Below are 17864 nucleotides of genomic sequence, written 5' to 3' on the forward strand. Positions count from 1 at the left end.
AAATGTTCTGCTTGCAATCGAGAAACAGTTAACACTGGGTCAAAAGGTGGAGATGTTAACAAAATTAAAGACAAATAGCTTAGTATGGGTTACTCTTTCACTCTGCCATATTGCAACTCAGCTGGAAGTTGATGATGAAAACTAACCCATTGCTATAAAGTAAGCAGGTTATCTCTGTGTTCATTGAGGTAAATCCAATCATTTAAAAGTGGTGTCTTGCACAAGTGAAGTAAAGGCTTTGAATCCATCAAAATGAACTGTCAGGTTTTTTTTTAACGATTCTGCAGGCAGCCAGAGTGGAAATGATTGGGTGATTTCACTGTCAATCAGACTTGCTGAGCACGCTACTCTGAGTGACAAAATTGATTTTATGCACAGAATTTATTGGCAATTAATCTCCAGTGTACATTTCTTTTCTGGAAAAACTGCTCAGATTCTACTTGGAGAAGTTGTGGTAGCTTATAAAAAGATGCCTTAACAAAAGGGAAACCTGGCAGATGCTGGAAGGCTGACATTAAACTCAATGCAGGAAGTACTCAGCAAGTGAAGCAGCATCTTTGGTGAGAGAAGCATAGTTCATGTTGTATCTGATATCTCACTGTACTGCACAGGTGGTCCCCTACTTACGACCTATGCGACTTACAAACATCCATACATAAGACTGAAACACTGATTACATTTTTTAAAATAAAGAAAAAATATATCTAAATATAAAAATTAGACAAAATTGAAGAATTTCATGTATGTTACATTCTAAATGTAGAATTACATGTCAATAATGAAACCTTTAACCTTTACGTATCAGGTCCTGGGGATCCGGGGGCTGTTTATTTCAACATGGCAGCAGCCACGGGCCGGGAGGGTGCCGAGACTCCACTGGTGCTGAATGTGTTCCATTTTTGGGATATGAAGGCAGTGGCAGACTCCGTGTTCGAGGTGGGGAAGGTGGGCACAGGCCAGGTACCGCTGGTGGTGGACAGTGCCAGGCAGGCTGGGCTGTGGACGGTGTCGCGGCTCCGATTTGAGAACGTGTCGGCCCGGAGTAACGTATTTCCGATTTGCGTCCATTTCGAGATCTGGCCGGTCAGAATGGAACTCGGACGAATACCGGGGACCATCTGTATTTGCTTCCCGACCTGCTGATTAATTTTGTGTCACTTTGTGGAGCGGTGGGTTGCTTGAGTTGAGTTGTATGCCTTTCTTCATGTTGTCCTAGTTAAATTTTAAAAAAACCTGTCTAGAAATTAGACCATTCTTATTTGGTCAGACCCAATTGCATTCCTGAAAGAACATGATGAAACTGACGAAAAATAAGAGAGAAATAACATCAGCTTGATTTTCAGCCAGAACATACACTGTTCCATACTCGGTAGTTGAAATGAGAAGAGTGTAGCAGACAAATAGCAGCGCACATCTATGATGCCCATGGAAGAAAGAGGCTGCAGTTGAGAGGGAAGGAACTGCAACAGGTGGGGGGCGGCAGGAGAGAAGGCAGCAGGTGAGAAGGAAGTGGCTTCAGCTGCCTCCTTCAGACACGAGAATCCCCATTCACTCCAGCAATGCTGAAGTAGATTACATGCAGGAAGGTGTGAGGGGTTGTTCTGCATCATCTAAAATTTCTTGGCAGATTGCTTGTGAACCAGCCTGGTTCTAAGGATCGGTATGTGGAGCAAATCACTTTGTGTGCATTGGGGATTTTTCAGTGGCTTCTGCGAAGTGTCTATCCTGGAAATCCTAGTCTTTGCTGTCTCTCTCCTCCACACTGCTGTAAGATGCAATGGTGTTTGCTGGGATTTTCCTTTGGTAGCCTTCTTTATTCTCCAGCTCCACTTGCTTGATTTGGAAAGCTTAATTTGTAAATTTGAGTGCACAGAAACATAGAAGGCTGTTGAAAGTAACCAGCCTAGCCAAGTCCATCTCAGGCACTGACATCCCATCTATTGTCTCAACAAGGCAGCCAACACCTTGAAGAACCCCCATCACTCAAGTTCAGCCTTCTGACAGAAGCCTGAAGTCCAGTCCTTCTGGAGCTTTCAAGAACTATCTATCTGGCTCTTGAACTTCCCCAAACTGCCCTAACTCTAAATTACTCCAGAACTACATGAGTTTACGCAATTGAGGTCTGTCTGCATTAAGTTTAAGTTTATTTATCATGTTATATTTAGTGCAGTGAGGATGGTTGTTTTGTGAGCAGTGTAAGTGGTCGACTCTAACATTCATGCAGGTGTTGAAAGTAGAAGAGCACAATTTACAGTCTCGTTATAATGAATAAAAATCACTTAGTACCAAGCAGCAGTGAATATTTACCCATCATTTTTTATTTATTATCTATTTTTCTGACAGAATGTATTATGGCAAGTAAATTTATACTATTGTTTGTGTATCATCTCCTGTGTGGCTGCTGCAAGTAAGAATGTTGGTGCATCTGCACATTGTACTCATGTCTATGACAACAATCTCATTATTATATCCTATTCTCTGCACTTCAACTTTAGTGCCTGGTCCTTAAGGCACCAGGCACTTTCTTAATCATGTGGCACACAGAAGACTTCTTTGCCTCTGAATATACACGTCCTCCCCTACTTACAATGGTCTGACTTACAATTTTTCAAAATTACGATGGTGCTAATCAGTACTTTCAATATCGAATTCCAATCTGTTCCTGTGCTTGCGGTGCGCTACTCTCTCACGATGCTGACTTAACCACGCTCACCGTCTCAATACCTCAAACATTCTCCATGCCCAGTGTGCTTTCAGCTGTGCACGTTTTTTTTTTCAGTGTAGAATAAAGGGATTCAAAATTTAATTATAAAAAATGATAGGTGTGGTATTCTTTGATGACGTGATTTTTTTTCGACTTACGATGGGGTTGCAGGAATGCAACCCCTACGTAAGTTGAGGAGCACCTGTACTACAGACCAAAGAGGCACAAGGATCTCAGTCTTCGAAGAGCAATGGGAATTGCCCTGACCCTTCTGACGCTGGTGCAACACTCACTAGTTGACTGGAGGGAGGGAGGATTGGAAGGAGTATATATTCGAGGGAGGAGATTGGGAAGGAGTTCCTCACGACTCATATTTCTGGGCAATGCTGGCCATCCAAAAGATCCAGCAACTTGAAGTCTCCCTCAACATTGAATGGATTGTGCGCATCCGGAAAAAATGCTCCGCCATCGGGAAGACGATCAAATGACCCAATCTTTCGTCATAACCACCATTGTATTCCAACAGTGCTAAATTGAATGGATAATTTCACCCACAAAATTCAGAAATGACAAAGGGCAGTGACATTTAGTTTCTACATTGGTGATTTCAGGACTGGATAATTGATAGGTTTTGGACCAACCCCTGCGACTGAGGGAGAGAGGGGGTTAGTTTAAGGATACACCACAGTGTGCTTTCCAGAATTAATGCTCTCCACTTCGAGTATAGAGCATAGTTAGCACAATGCTATTAGAGCGCCAAAGCTCTCTGTAAGGAGTTTGTGCATTCTCCCCATGTCTACGTGGGTTTTCCCTGGGTGCTCTGGTTTCCTCCTACCCTTCAAAATGTAAGGGGTTGGAGGTTCATTCGGTGTAAATGGTGCCAGAAGGGCCTGTTACCGTGCTGAATGTCTTGATTAAACTGCCATCTTTCTCTCGTCCCACTGAAAGGTAAATAATCGGAAAGAAAAATATGCTCAGATGGAAATAAAATGTAAACGTAAAATGTAAGCAGATGTAAAAGTAGATCGGCTGATTGGTTCGAGGTTTTGGCATGCTGGCATGGGCAGAAATGGTGAGGTGTGAAAATGGTTGATGGAATCCAATGTGTAAAGGCTCCCATACACTTCATGCTCGTGAAATAGACATTGAAAGATAAAATCAGATGGGGAAAGCTTTTATTAATGAATATTGAACTAATTAGAATGAGGGAGTTAGTCACTGTGTGTTAGATAACTGTTTCGCATTCACTCTTGAGATGATTTAAAAATAGATAGGTTTTAAATGAATTTGGCACCTTTGATAGCTTAATCAGTTCACCAGTATAACTGTGGGCAATGAGTTAAGGCATTTGCACATTAATTGATTGAAAATGCGCTTGTGTGCTCCAAGGCAATTGCTAATTGCAGCAGGTAAATGCTCCAGATCGAAGAGCGATATAATAAATAATTATGAAGTTCTGAAAAGATGGCAAGAAATGAGCTGCAATTTAAGATGGGAATTAGCAATTGATAAAACCACCCACTGAGGCCATCTCTATTGCCTTAAATTGCCTTTAAAATTCTTAATTTCCCAAAGCAAATAGCTTCTGCACTGAAGGATGATGGTGAGGATTAGACATGCATCCAGTTGACATTTGCTGTGGGTGCATTTTCAGAATGAAATTGATGACCTTTGAGCTGCCAAGAATGAGGAGGTGTTAAGATCTTAAAAGTGACTCCATCTCCACACAATTCAACATTGATAGGCTGGATAACATTTTTTGGCAACGTTTGTCTTCCAAATTACATAATGTAAAATATTTATTAAACACGTGTGAAAATGAATTAAAAGACATTTTAAATTTCAAATTTACATTCATATTCATGTAAATTCAGGAACATGGAGATGAAGGCAGCCGGGTGAGTGGCTGTTGTTCTGGAATCTCAGTGTTGGGATGTAGGGGTGGCCTCCCTTTTCTGGTAAAACCAGAGAGTCTGCAGACACCATGATTGAAGTTAAAAACACAATGCTGGAGAATCTTAGCAGGTCAAACAATGTCCTTTATGTAGCAATATATAACCAACGTTTTGGGCTAGAAGTATGATAAAGGTCTTAAGCCCAAAGCATTGGTTATGTATCTTTATCTTTGCTATATCCTGCCGAGTTTCTCCAATATTTCTGGTTTCTTTTATAAGCTGAATGCTGAATGGGATTTCATAGTGAAGGATGAACAAAGTTTGGAATGATCTTGGTTTGATATTTTTGTTTGCTGGGAGTGCAAAGCAGGATCCTATACTTGCAGGTACCCAGGTGTGTCCAGTGTAAATTGAACCATCAGTGTCAAACCTAACAATAGCAAGGGAAGTGTCAGATGATGTGGCATTACAGATACAACTCCTTGTTCCAAGAGCCAATGAACAGTTTCAAGTCAATTTCTGTTTTATATGGAGGTTGTCCTACTTTGTAAATGTTTTCCTTTGCCGAAGTTGTATTCTGTTTTATACTTGATGAGATGCATACAATTTTGCCCTCCTTTCTTGAGAAAGCATAAACAGTAAAACCACGGTTATCCAGAATTCAAGCAACCACCGAAAAAAATCACAGAAAATAAATTGGTAAAAAAGACAGGTTTAAAATTGGCACGCCTTGCTGTTAGTTCGCCAAGCCACACAACATGCAGTCTCAAGCAACCGGAAAATTCACTTATCCAGCATCCACCAATTCCCAATCTACTAATAGGTGCTGGATGCCAAGGGTATTACTGTACTGGCTTTGGAGATGGGGCAGAGGATTTTCACCTGGTTAATTCTGGAGAGGTGGGAGTTTACCTATGAGGAGAGGTTGAGTTCTGGAATTCAGAAGAATGAGGGAGACTCTTAATGAAGCATATAAATTCGTATAAGGGATAGACAAGATAAGGGTGGGAAAGTTGTTTCCATTGTTAGGTGAGACTATAACCAAGGGACTTAGCCTCAAGGTTCAGGAGAATAGATTTAGAAGGAACTGCTTTTCCTAGAGTAGTACTGAATTTGCAAATTTTCTGCCCAAGGAAGTAGTAGAGAGAACTTCACTAAATGCATTTAAGGCCCACTTAGTGAGTGAAGGGTTCTGGGGAAAAGGCAGATAAGTGGAGGTGAGACCATGGCTAGATCATTCATGATCTTATAAACTGGTAGAATGGGCCAGATAGTCTTTTCCTAATTCCTATTTCTTATGTTCTTTGAACAGTGGTTCCATGAGGTATTTGACTCCTTCAGATAGATCTTGTGTATATGATTTATTCTGAGCATTGTGTATGACTGGATATTTGGGAATCTTGACATTTAACAAAGAGTTTTTTTTAAATTGAATCCTATAGAATGGAAATACTGCATTTTCTTGAAAGCATAGACGAGATACAGCTCTTCATTTTTGCACGACGTAAGGCAAATCACAGATATATTTTTCTGCTATCTTCTTCCTGTATAGAAATGGACAATTTTTGCTTACACCTTGAAGAAGCTCAGGCCCGAAACATCTGTATTATATCTTCACCTTCTCTGGACGCTGCGAGACCCGCTGAGTTCCTCCAGTATCTCTGTGTTTACGATCATAGTGTCTGCAGGCTTTTGTGTTTCACTCATTTTGGGGGATTCGGCCTAGTTTCCATGGATTATGATTCATTATATTTTCACTAAAGAATCGTGAATCATGGGGCACACTGAAGCAAAATTTCCAGACATGCACGTGAGGAGACAGAAGTTTGAATACTGGCAGTGACGTTTAATCTGCCAAGGAAAGCCTTGTTGTCACAGAATTTTATTAAAATAGCATTTTGTCCCTCAAGCTAACATCATTGTTTTAATTAACATTTTAATCTCACAATTTTAAGAAAATTTTAAAGCAAATGTTTGTTCCTTTTTAAAATAATCTTAGGTGTTTATCAACACGAGTGTTTGGGTAATATGGAGTATAAAGTTAATATTTTATTTTAGGCCCCTGATACATCATTTCAATATGCAGTAAAACCTATGTTATCCAGAATTCAAGCAGTCTGCAGCCTCCAGCAAATGGCAAAAAAAAACTGGTGGAAAATAAATAGGTTAAATAAAGGTTTAAAATTGACGTACCTCACCATTAGTTCACCAGTCACCCAACACGCTCTCGCGCCAACGGAAAATTCATTTATCCGGCATCTACCAATCCGCATAGGGGCCGGATACCTGCATCTGTTGTCAGCTACTGTTACAGTTAGACTACAGTGGGGACATAGTCAACATTGAAACACCTTTCTGACCAAGTCCAGAAGGCATGGCATTCGAGAAGGTGATGAGGCATTTCAGTAGGAGGAATCAGTAGGTAGATATCATCTGTTGGAGTTGAGTGTCGCGTGCCAAAGTTTCATTAAGGGAAGTTTTCCTGAAACTGGTGAGCCCAGTAATCCTCAGATGATGAGTTTTTAAAGTTAGAATAGCTGCTCTTGATACCTTCTACACAGAAAATGCTGGAGAAACTCAGCAAGTCATGCAGCGTTCTTTCCGTAGCTCAGACAAAGACACATAACAACATTCTGGACTGAGCTCTGATGAAGAACGCTGCCGAGTTTCTCCAGCATTTTCTGTGTAAGCTACAATCATGCCATCTGCAGATCTTCCTGTTGAACTTCTCTTGCACAAAGACAATAAGTCGCCGATTTTGAAAATACTCCAGTGCAGAAGGAATATTTTGCTTCAGATAGGAATTACACTCGACATGCCGAATTTTTATGTCTGCTCTCAGTACATGGGACAGCTTTATTATTTTATGGTTTTCTCCTGCAAGGATCATTTAGATCCAGATACATGTGAGCCATTCGTGACAGTGAGCTCCCGGTTTTGCTTTGCATTGAGGTGAGGGAGCCAGGATTTCACGAAAAACAATGTGGAAACCAGATATATTTTGGTCGGAGGAAAGAACAGTAAGAAGCTGGAGAGTCGGATGTTAGCCTGCTGGGAGGTCGAGGCGCTACAAAAGATGATCTATTCTGCCTGGAACATAAGGTTCTCTTCTCGTCTCCATCATTTTTGTGGCCAGAGAACATCAGATTCTCACATCTGTTAATTACCCATCATTCACTAATAGTCTTGTGTGTGAGATTTTATTTTCTGCAATGAAGAAATTTAATTTAGATTCAGCTCCATCATAAGTAATTAAGTGGGCTGACGTGCCACCTCACAAACATTTTTTTTTGTCTGAAGGAATCCCTGAAAATCCTGATCGAACCGCATTTTTTTTTTACTGGCATTTGCACAATGTCGCCTTCAGTATTGCGCTGCATTAAGATGAAAAGAGCATTGCTGCGTTTTGTTGCCCATTCATATCTAACGCAGTTGACTGTCCCAAGAATGGAAAATTAGAGGAAACAATTCCATGGTCATTTCTGAGACTCATTGGGCCTGACCTTTTCTTCACAGAAGTGCTGAAGGAACTCGGCGGGTCTCACAGCATCCATAGGAGGTAAAGACACAAGCCCTAATCTGCACCTCACTGCATTTATAAATGGGAATATGGGTTAGCACAGTTTTTTGACAAAAGTAAAAAGAACTTGTAGGTTTTTCCATCCAAGATTCATTGACACTTATTCGGAATGACAAACAATTGCTCATATCTTTTCACTAACTGGGTCTTGCACAAAACCCATTGACTGGCCAATAACCCAAAACAAATTTAATGATAGATCTATGACATGCAAAATTAAAGAGCTGGACTGAAATTGCAGGGGATGTGTGTTTTGTGTAATTACATTGCACAAATGTGAAAGCAAGTTAGCAACATTGATTTGAAACCATTATTGTCAAAGGGCTGAAGGAATAAGGATTTTTTTTCAAGGTGACAATCCTCTCTGATCTTTAAGGGTATGATTTGGTATATTTATTATAATTTATTTGACCTGCCATAAAAGTAACATGCTTCATTGCTCTCGCTCTCATTTCCAAACTTTGCCGGATTCAAAGTAAAGTGAAGGACCAAATAAAACGAGTTAATGAACTCTGAAATGGGAATACAATTATTTCACTAAACCAAGCTCCATCTCTCAGCCTCGTTAAAGAGAGTGGCATCCGACATCCCTTTAAAAAGTTCCACTTGAGGAAAATAACAAATTGTTATTATTGACAAGCGGACCATGTTTAAGGGCCCTTGTTCAAATGGACGAATGATGTTCGGAGGTTCGGAAACAGCCAATCTTGAATGTGTGCAGTACAACGGTGGAAGATATGCATGGATGATTGACTTCAACTAAACGGTTCTCACAGGCCTCATTCCCATTCTGAAAAAAAAATAAACAATTGGTTGATACTGACACTTGCCAGGGGAAAAGAGTAGAGTTTGATGGTTGATAGAGTGTGTATTTAAAATTGACAATTATTCAGCAATAATTCATGCATTTTTATTTTACACTCATTTGATCATTCATATCTTACTTTCCATTCATTTGAAGAATATTCCCACTAAACATGATAAACATTCCCCTTGGGAAGGTCAACTAATTTGAATCTACTGGCTTGCACACAGTTCAGATACCGGTGAACTCCCTGTGAAGTCTCTGAGCTTGATTCCAACAGCTGACCTTTTTAACAGCTTGTGGAACAAAATGATTAGTCTATAGCTCAGCGCAGTGTGGTTCAGTCACATCTGTTTGAAGCGACAAAGAGAGCACTTGACAGCCATTTAGCTGGAAATGTTGCAGGTTCCCAAGTTGGTCTGAGAGTAATTTCATTGATGATGGATTTGGACAATGTAAGTGAGTGAATAGATGGGTCAAGGAAGAAAGAACAAACTGGTGAAATTATACATTTTAAAAAAAACATCAGTAGATCCAGTCACTGGATAAGTAGGTTGCAAGATAAATTAAGAGCTTAAAAAAAATTAAGTATTTCGATTTTGTAGACAGAAAATCTGATATAATAACAGAGAATGCCAGAAATAATCCGTAGGTCAGGCAGCATCCAGTAAGAAATAAAACAAGTTCATGTTCCCACCAGCAAATAGCATCATTAGAAATGTTTTTTTTATCATTTTTCTTTGTGGAAATAGACTCGATTGAAATTTTTGCATTTTGTCTGCAGTGTTACATTATTTTGTGTTGGATATCAACATGTACACATCTTCTTTTTTTCTTTGGCTTGGCTTCGCAGACGAAGATTTATGGAGGGGGTAAAAAGTCCACGTCAGCTGCAGGCTCGTTTGTGGCTGACCAGTCCGATGCGGGACAGGCAGACACGATTGCAGCGGTTGCAAGGGAAAATTGGTTGGTTGGGGTTGGGTGTTGGGTTTTTCCTCCTTTGCCTTTTGTCAGTGAGGTAGGCTCTGCGGTCTTCTTCAAAGGAGGCTGCTGCCCGCCAAACTGTGAGGCGCCAAGATGCGCGGTTTGAGGCGTCATCAGCCCACTGGCGGTGGTCAATGTGGCAGGCACCAAGAGATTTCTTTAGGCAGTCCTTGTACCTTTTCTTTGGTGCACCTCTGTCACGGTGGCCAGTGGAGAGCTCGCCATATAATACGATCTTGGGAAGGCGATGGTCCTCCATTCTGGAGACGTGACCCATCCAGCGCAGCTGGATCTTCAGCAGCGTGGACTCGATGCTGTCGACCTCTGCCATCTCGAGTACCTCGACGTTAGGGGTGTGAGCGCTCCAATGGATGTTGAGGATGGAGCGGAGACAACGCTGGTGGAAGCGTTCTAGGAGCCGTAGGTGGTGCTGGTAGAGGACCCATGATTCGGAGCCGAACAGGAGTGTGGGTATGACAACGGCTCTGTATACGCTTATCTTTGTGAGGTTTTTCAGTTGGTTGTTTTTCCAGACTCTTTTGTGTAGTCTTCCAAAGGCGCTATTTGCCTTGGCGAGTCTGTTGTCTATCTCATTGTCGATCCTTGCATCTGATGAAATGGTGCAGCCGAGATAGGTAAACTGGTTGACCGTTTTGAGTTTTGTGTGCCCGATGGAGATGTGGGGGGGCTGGTAGTCATGGTGGGGAGCTGGCTGATGGAGGACCTCAGTTTTCTTCAGGCTGACTTCCAGGCCAAACATTTTGGCAGTTTCCGCAAAGCAGGACGTCAAGCGCTGAAGAGCTGGCTCTGAATGGGCAACTAAAGCGGCATCATCTGCAAAGAGTAGTTCACGGACAAGTTTCTCTTGTGTCTTGGTGTGAGCTTGCAGGCGCCTCAGATTGAAGAGACTGCCATCCGTGCGGTACCGGATGTAAACAGCGTCTTATATACACATAGTGAAAGTTTAAAGCAATTGTCAATGCTCTGATGTGTAATTTATTGGTCTCCGTCAGTGTGTTAAGCATCAAACTTGGAATGTGGAATAACTTAGCAAACGTTGTGATGGTGTAAATTAAATTCAGACTCCTCAAGAAATTGGCTGATGTAAATCTGAAGCATCTTTGACATCTGACACAAAAAAACGAGAGAGGTTTTCGGAAGCTGATAATGTGCTATCACACCTCGAGTAACACCATCCCCTAACTCCCACTCTCTCAGAGATGAACAGATGTTCCGAAAGAAATGAGAATCACCCATCAAGTGCACAAGAGATACTTAGCTTGGAACTCGTTTGTTCAAGCTGCTTTCCTGCTTTCGCTGTTAGCGGTTAACAGGTTCAAGAGCTGACACAGCATTTGTTAAAGGCATTGATGTGGGTGAAAGCCAAGTAAGAGAGATGGTTGACAGCCGGTTAACTGGTGTACAGATAGTAATGCTGAAGCAACTGCCGTATGAGGGGCTCTGTCTTGCAGATATAAATACAATGCAACTCTTTGCAGGATATCAGTGAATGTTGATGGGAATCGCAGAAATGTTCTTCTTGAAATAACCAGTATATCTGAAATTTGTATCATTGAGGTAGAGTTGTGTTAGAGGATGCAGACCGGAATGTCGGATGTCATAACGGAAACTGGAGAGATTGGATTCTGATGGTTCCCATGTGAATTTGCCCATGGCAACAGAGGTGTAGCATAATGGGGTATGTGGGAGTTGTGTTGGGAGGTTGAGGACAGTTGATTTCTTTAACAGAGATTATTTCACACAAAAAAACAAAAAAAAACGTATTCACAATTAAAAAAAAGTATATGTAAAGGAAAACAGTGTGAATTCTTTATAAATTTTAGTGCTATGTTCATATTTATATTTTGTTGTTGTACACTGTAGTGTTAACCATTGATTTTACTATAAACCACCAGAAGTGTGACCTTCTGGTGTTAATCCCGCCACTGGTCTCAATCTCTCAATTCCCATTAGCAGAAAAGACTATGATCCTTGACAGACAAAAAAAAACCACAGATCATTTAGGACAAGAGTGTGTACATTTGTGTACAAAAGGTGCAGGAGTAACTCAGCAACTCACACAGTATCCGGAGGGAGTAAAAGGCAGTCGACGTTTCGGGTCCGAGCCCTTCATCAGGAATGTGAAAAAGCCTTGCTTACCTTCGACCATTTCGTGCTGCCTGGGAATTGTAATTTGCCGAACTGGAAACAGACTTCCGTAGATTCACATTTTCACTTTAGTGTGTCTGAACAAGAAAGTAGAGCTGTTGCAGTGTGACTTGGAATCTCTTTAACTGCTGTTGTCGCATTATGTCACTGTTTTTGAAAGCTTGGCCGTAGCCAACAAACAAGGGAGCTAGTGAGGTGAGGTGGTGTGCCGGGGAATTGCAGAGCCCAGGAAATTAATTGAACCCACAAAATGCATCCTACTGTCTCAGGAGGGCTGCGTTATGGCAACTGAGGTGAAATCTGAGGATTTGTTGTGGGAATATTTTCTGTGCTTGTTCAATGATGGCTGTTACTTCGAAGACAGGGTGGCAGAATAAGGAAACAGCTTCACTGATGATTTATTTATTTTTCTTTATTGGGATGTGTTTACCACTGGATGTAAAATCGGAGAGGTGCACTATAGCAGAGTGTGGGAGATGCAGTACAGTGGTGTGGCTGGGACAGCTCCAGTGATCTGGGTTGCCTGCTGCCTGTGTGGGTTTGCACAGTTTTCCCTGTGGGCTTTGCCCAGGTACTCCAACTTCCTCCCAGGTCCCAAAGACAAGCAGATCAGTAGGTTAACTGCCTGCAGTATATTGTCTCTAGTACACTGGCGATTGGAAGAACCTGGGGTGAGTTGTTGGGAATGAGCAGGTGAATAAAAAGGAAATTGATCTAGTATTCGTGTAAATGGGTGCTTGATGGTTCAGCCCAGACTCCAGGTCCGAAGCGTCTATTTCTGTGGTGCATTTCTCTTTTATGATTTTTTTTACACAGCCGCTTCATTCCAGGAAATTATTCCCAATTTTCTGGAATGTAGTCTGTGTAAAAATATATAACGGGAATTCCTGTTTCAAAATTTTACCTCCGCGACCCCAAGAGATGAACTGGGGGCGATCTGTGAACTGCGGGCAACGTAAGCACTGCACCTTAGGTATTCTATGTAAACCCGCGGTGTGATACGGATATTTGGAGTTTTGGTCGTTCCTGTGTGAACGGACACTCTTGGAAGGTAGAGAGAGACTTCAGAATGGAAAAAAAAAGTATTGATTTTGTGGCAGATACCTAAAATAAAATGGTCAAGTGAAAAGAATGAAACTAACAAGAAATGTTGAATTGCTTGATTTGCAAGTGTTGGTGATTAACTTGAATGGTCTAGGATTGAGTTGCTGTAAAGTATGGTTTTTAACTCCAGCAAGAGTCCAACCGTTGCTTGCTTCGATGGCTTGACATTATTGCCTGGAGGCATTTCTTTGATAAAAGGTGGTCTGGAGACTTAGGTCCAGACTATCAATTCCATCAACCATCAAGAGCATCAGTTGCAGAGATACAATCTTAAGGGGAAAAAGAAAACCAAAGTGAAGAGCCTTTGGAAGGGCTACTTTTACTTCACTGCATTTACTATAGAGTTTTGAACCTTCTGTGAAACGTGGTTGCAATGTTCAACCACCAAAAACTCCCCGTAGAGTTCATTCTGTCAGACTTGTGAAGAAGGGAACCTTATGAATGAATGAAAGTGACAAAACTGAGACACTGATGGTTCTCCACGGGGACTGGAGATGGCACAGGACTTCAAAGCCTGCAGACATCCAGATCTGCGAGCTCTTTTCCTTTCAGGTCCAACTCTGTCAGGCTCTAGAGGGAGCTCGGAGGAGGGAAGTGATTCAGATTGTATTTCACAGAGATTGGACAAGTAATGACTTGTTTCCGCTGCAGTTACTGGCCCTTTGAGGAAGATTTAAATTGAAGTTTGGTACGTGGAAAGGAGATTTTAGCCAGCTTTAGCAGAGAGTAGAGGAACACAGAAACTGTGCCAAATGAAAGCAGGACCAGTTCATTGTAACCCATTGTTTGCCAGTTTAGCAATAGATTTGCAGTTTTTAATGAAGCCAAAGTTGTTAAGCATGAAGAAAACAGGGAAGATTTTGCAATTAATAAAATCCATATTTGTGGGGAGCGGAAATGAGAATTTGCCATGAGATGAAGGAGACAAATATGTCTGCCAATTTCTTTTTTGTCCCTTTTACATTTTACATAGGAAACAAGAGTCAAACTTCTTGAAAGGAATTGACCCCTGGCTCTTTCATCTCAACTCTGAAACAAGTCCAGATCCCTATGGGAACATTTTGAATTTAAATATATCACCAAATCTGGGCTCACGAAAGATATGATTACCTTTGCCCCGAAGCAAAACTGAAATTATGAACCATTGGTAATTGTATTTTGATTGTACTGAAAGATATTTAAAACTGCTCTCCACTTGAACCAATGTAAAACATTGTGTAAGTCCCCACAGGGACTCCAACCTAATTTTGACTTGGATTTGGGTTATCTGAATACGGCCATGCTGCACAAAACTAATTATCGGTGATGCTAGTTAATGGGGCATGTCTATTTTCAAGTTGCTTGATGTGTATATCTAAAAGCTGCAAATTAAGCATTGCCCCTCTGAGCTTCCAAACATGTGGCCAAGATCAGTTTACAATTCCTGTGGTCTCACTGATCCTTAGTCTCCTTAGTCTACAAGGCATTTTGTTGCACGCAAAGCGTCTGCCGCACTTAGCCATGCAACAACCAACCCGTACTTTTCAGATTACTTTATTGCAGGTGGTTCTGTGAGCAAGTTAGCTACCTAGGCAGGGGATTTGTGGGAAAAAAAAATGTTTCATAATTTATTTAATCCTGATCAGGAAAGAAAGTCTGCACTTGTGAATGTTGCCTCACCAAAGGTTTCCACGGTGAGTGAAGAACTTTTGAAGTTGCTGTTTACATTGTAAGAAATCCTGCTTCCAATTTGAATACAGCAAGTACTTACAAAAAAAACCAGACGTAAATATCAGCCAAGACTCGATGGATGATATGGAAAAAAAAATCAAAAAAGCTGGAGATGCCAGAAATCTAAAATAAAAACTGAAAAAGTTCAAAGTGAGTTTATGGTCGTATACATCAGTACAATGTACAGATGCACCAAAATTCTCACTGTTGGAGTCAAACAGGCGCATAAGATTAATTTATTATCATAGTAATCTTTGGCTTGGCTTCGCGGACGAAGATTTATGGAGGGGGTGAAAGTCCACGTCAGCTGCAGGCTCGTTTGTGGCTGACAAGTCCGATGCGGGACAGGCAGACACGGTTGCAGGGGAAAATTGGTTGGTTGGGGTTGGGTGTTGGGTTTTTCCTATCATAGTAATAAAGCAGTATTATATCACATGAAATTTCTTTTTGCCTGCTGCAAGGCAGACAGATTCGCCACTGGCAGGAATTGCCTAAGTGTCTCTTACAGGCAGACTTGCAGTCTGGAAGAGAGAAGCAAAATAGAGGTGTCCCTTCTCTCTCTCCACCCCCCCCCCCTCCCCATGTCACCGAGTGTCCGTAGATTCACCTCCAGTCCAAACCATTGCCTACCCGAGCTCCAGATCCGAATCGCCGACAACGCTCTCGGCACCCCCTCGCATCCCAGTTCCGATACCTGGTACCCCTCCAGCCAGTTCGAACCACTCTTCGGCAGACCGCAGCCCGTCGCGAGTCTCCAGCAGCCCACAATTTCCGTGGGATCCTCACCTCGAGTCACCAGCAGTCCGCCGTGTGCACTGGCCCCTCGGCCGCAGAGCCCCCCCCGCACTGGTCCGCTGCTGTGGTCACTGTCCCCGCGGGTCATCTCCTCTGCTTCTTCCTCTCAGACAGTGCATGATCTTCTCATCCTCTGGTCTCCTGCTCCAGTCTTCCACTTCCCCAGAGTCTGCATCCTCTTGTGGCTTGGATATTCAAAGCCCGTGCGGAGTCGACTAGGTGGCTGGACCCCACGGGAGCACTGCATCTCTGCTCCCCGTGGGTCTGCTCCATGGCAATGATGCTACTACAGTGGCTCCGACAGTGCCGCCATGACAGGTACTCGAGTAAGATGCACCAACTACTACTATTAGTGAACATTTAAATCACAATAAATGTGCAGGATGGAAAAAGAGATAATTAATAACACAAAGATAAATGTTCACAGTTGTAGTTAATGCAAGAATTAAAAAAAGGCAGACAGGGTAGTTTATCGTTTGGGTTAGAATGCGTAAAGAATAGAATATTACAGCACAGGCCCTTTGGCCCACTCTGCTGTGCTGACCTATAGTGGAGGGAGGCTCAAGGGAATGATAGCTGTTGGATCAAAATCAGTTCTTGAACCTGGAGGTGCTGGAATTTTGGGCTGCGGTACCTTCTACCATTGTGACCAGGGTCACTGGGGTCCTTTATGATGCTGGCCATGCTCTTAAGGTAGCATCCCGCGTCAATGCTATCAATGGATGGGAGGGCAGGACGTGTGATGGACTTGGCTAGGTTTGCCACTTTCTGGGCCGTCAGCATTCCTGGGTGCTTGAGTTTCCTGACCAGTCTGTGAGGGTACCCGTCCGTATATTTTCCACAGTACACATGTTGGAGTTCAATGGAGTTATTTGCAAAATCTCCTCAGACATCTGAGAAAATAGAAGTGTTAATGTCCCTTCTTCACAATTGCCTCGATGTGCTGCCTCCAGGAAAGGTCGTCCAATGGTTGGCCTCCCAGGAACTTGAAGGTATGAATCCTCTCCACCACTCTCCCATTCCTCAGCTGCAAATACTCAGTCTGCATCTGTGGTAAGAGAAACAGAGCTTTGACCTGAAATGTTAACTCTGTTTCCCTTCTCACAGATACAGCTGGATCTGCGGAGTATTTCCAGGATTTTGTTTGTATTCCATGGATGATATGCTTTTCCAACAATGCGATGGAACCTTTGACGGTAGAAGTCCTAAAATCGAGACTGCTCAGGGATTGGGTTGGTTCGGATTTTCCAGGCAGTACTTTAAAAATAATTAAATTTTAGGAGGAATAATGAAGAGATAGACAGATAAATGTTGATAGTTTATTCATTTGCAAAAATAGTATGCTTCATTTATCAAAACAAGCAGTTTTAAAGAAAAATAAAGTCAACCAGCATGCACGCACGTACACAAAAACCCACTGAATTTAAAAAGTTTGGGAGTTTTCGAAAATTCCGGATTCTTGGGCGGTCCAGATTTCTGGCATCCGGATTTTAGGACTTCTGCTGTATCTTCTGTTCAGGCAGCAGGTTTAGGGGCTCATCTGAGATGCGGCAATCGTGCCATCTCTCGACAGTGTCGTGTTAGTTGAGGATTTTAAGCTCACACTTCTGATGGGCAAGTTGGAAATATCAAGAGTATCATGTTGCTTCCTTTTAATGATGACGAGGTGTCTGGAAATGATCAATCATCAAGACATTTGGGAATGAAACAACATTTCTGAAATGTTGGCAAAGATTGGCTTAATAACTCCTGATGTGTTGGATTAGCAATGGTGCAGGAACGTAGTCTGTTACTATTTCACTCCCATAATTAGGACTTCCAAGGAAAACAGAGATCCCTGATTTCCACCCCCTCTCCCCTTCCCCCCCCCCCCCCCACCAATAGTGAGTTCTCGATCAACATTTTTAACTATCCCTTGTTTCAACCTGTCAGCCGCCACGTTCAGTGAGTTATTTCTGCATGTAACTCAACTCTCAGAAGCTGAATATTTGTCTGCAAGGACTTATTTCTTCCAAGCCAGTAATCTTTATTGATGGCACTCCTTTTAAAAGCATTGTGTCGGGAGAAAATAGTGAAATAACTGCATTAGATTTCAGTGAATATCTTGGAGACATTTTT

At 42.1% G+C, this 17864-nt stretch overlaps 1 protein-coding gene across 9 annotated transcripts in view; it reads left to right on the plus strand.

Annotated features, from left to right (window-relative positions):
* The window catches only part of auts2a (activator of transcription and developmental regulator AUTS2 a), a 1173696-nt gene that overhangs the window by 980111 nt on the left and 175721 nt on the right, over positions 1-17864 (plus strand). The window contains exon 1 of one of the 9 annotated variants that reach the window (XM_069911149.1): positions 16484-16738. The exons of the other annotated variants lie outside the window; for them this stretch is intronic. Within the exon in view, the coding sequence (XP_069767250.1) occupies positions 16685-16738 (54 nt within the window). The 5' untranslated portion in view covers positions 16484-16684. Of the gene's footprint in view, positions 1-16483; positions 16739-17864 lie in introns of those variants that run through there. 9 annotated transcript variants of the gene reach the window in all.

The sequence above is a fragment of the Narcine bancroftii genome, chromosome 14, assembly GCF_036971445.1.
Source record: "Narcine bancroftii isolate sNarBan1 chromosome 14, sNarBan1.hap1, whole genome shotgun sequence".
Taxonomy (NCBI): Eukaryota; Metazoa; Chordata; class Chondrichthyes; order Torpediniformes; family Narcinidae; genus Narcine; species Narcine bancroftii.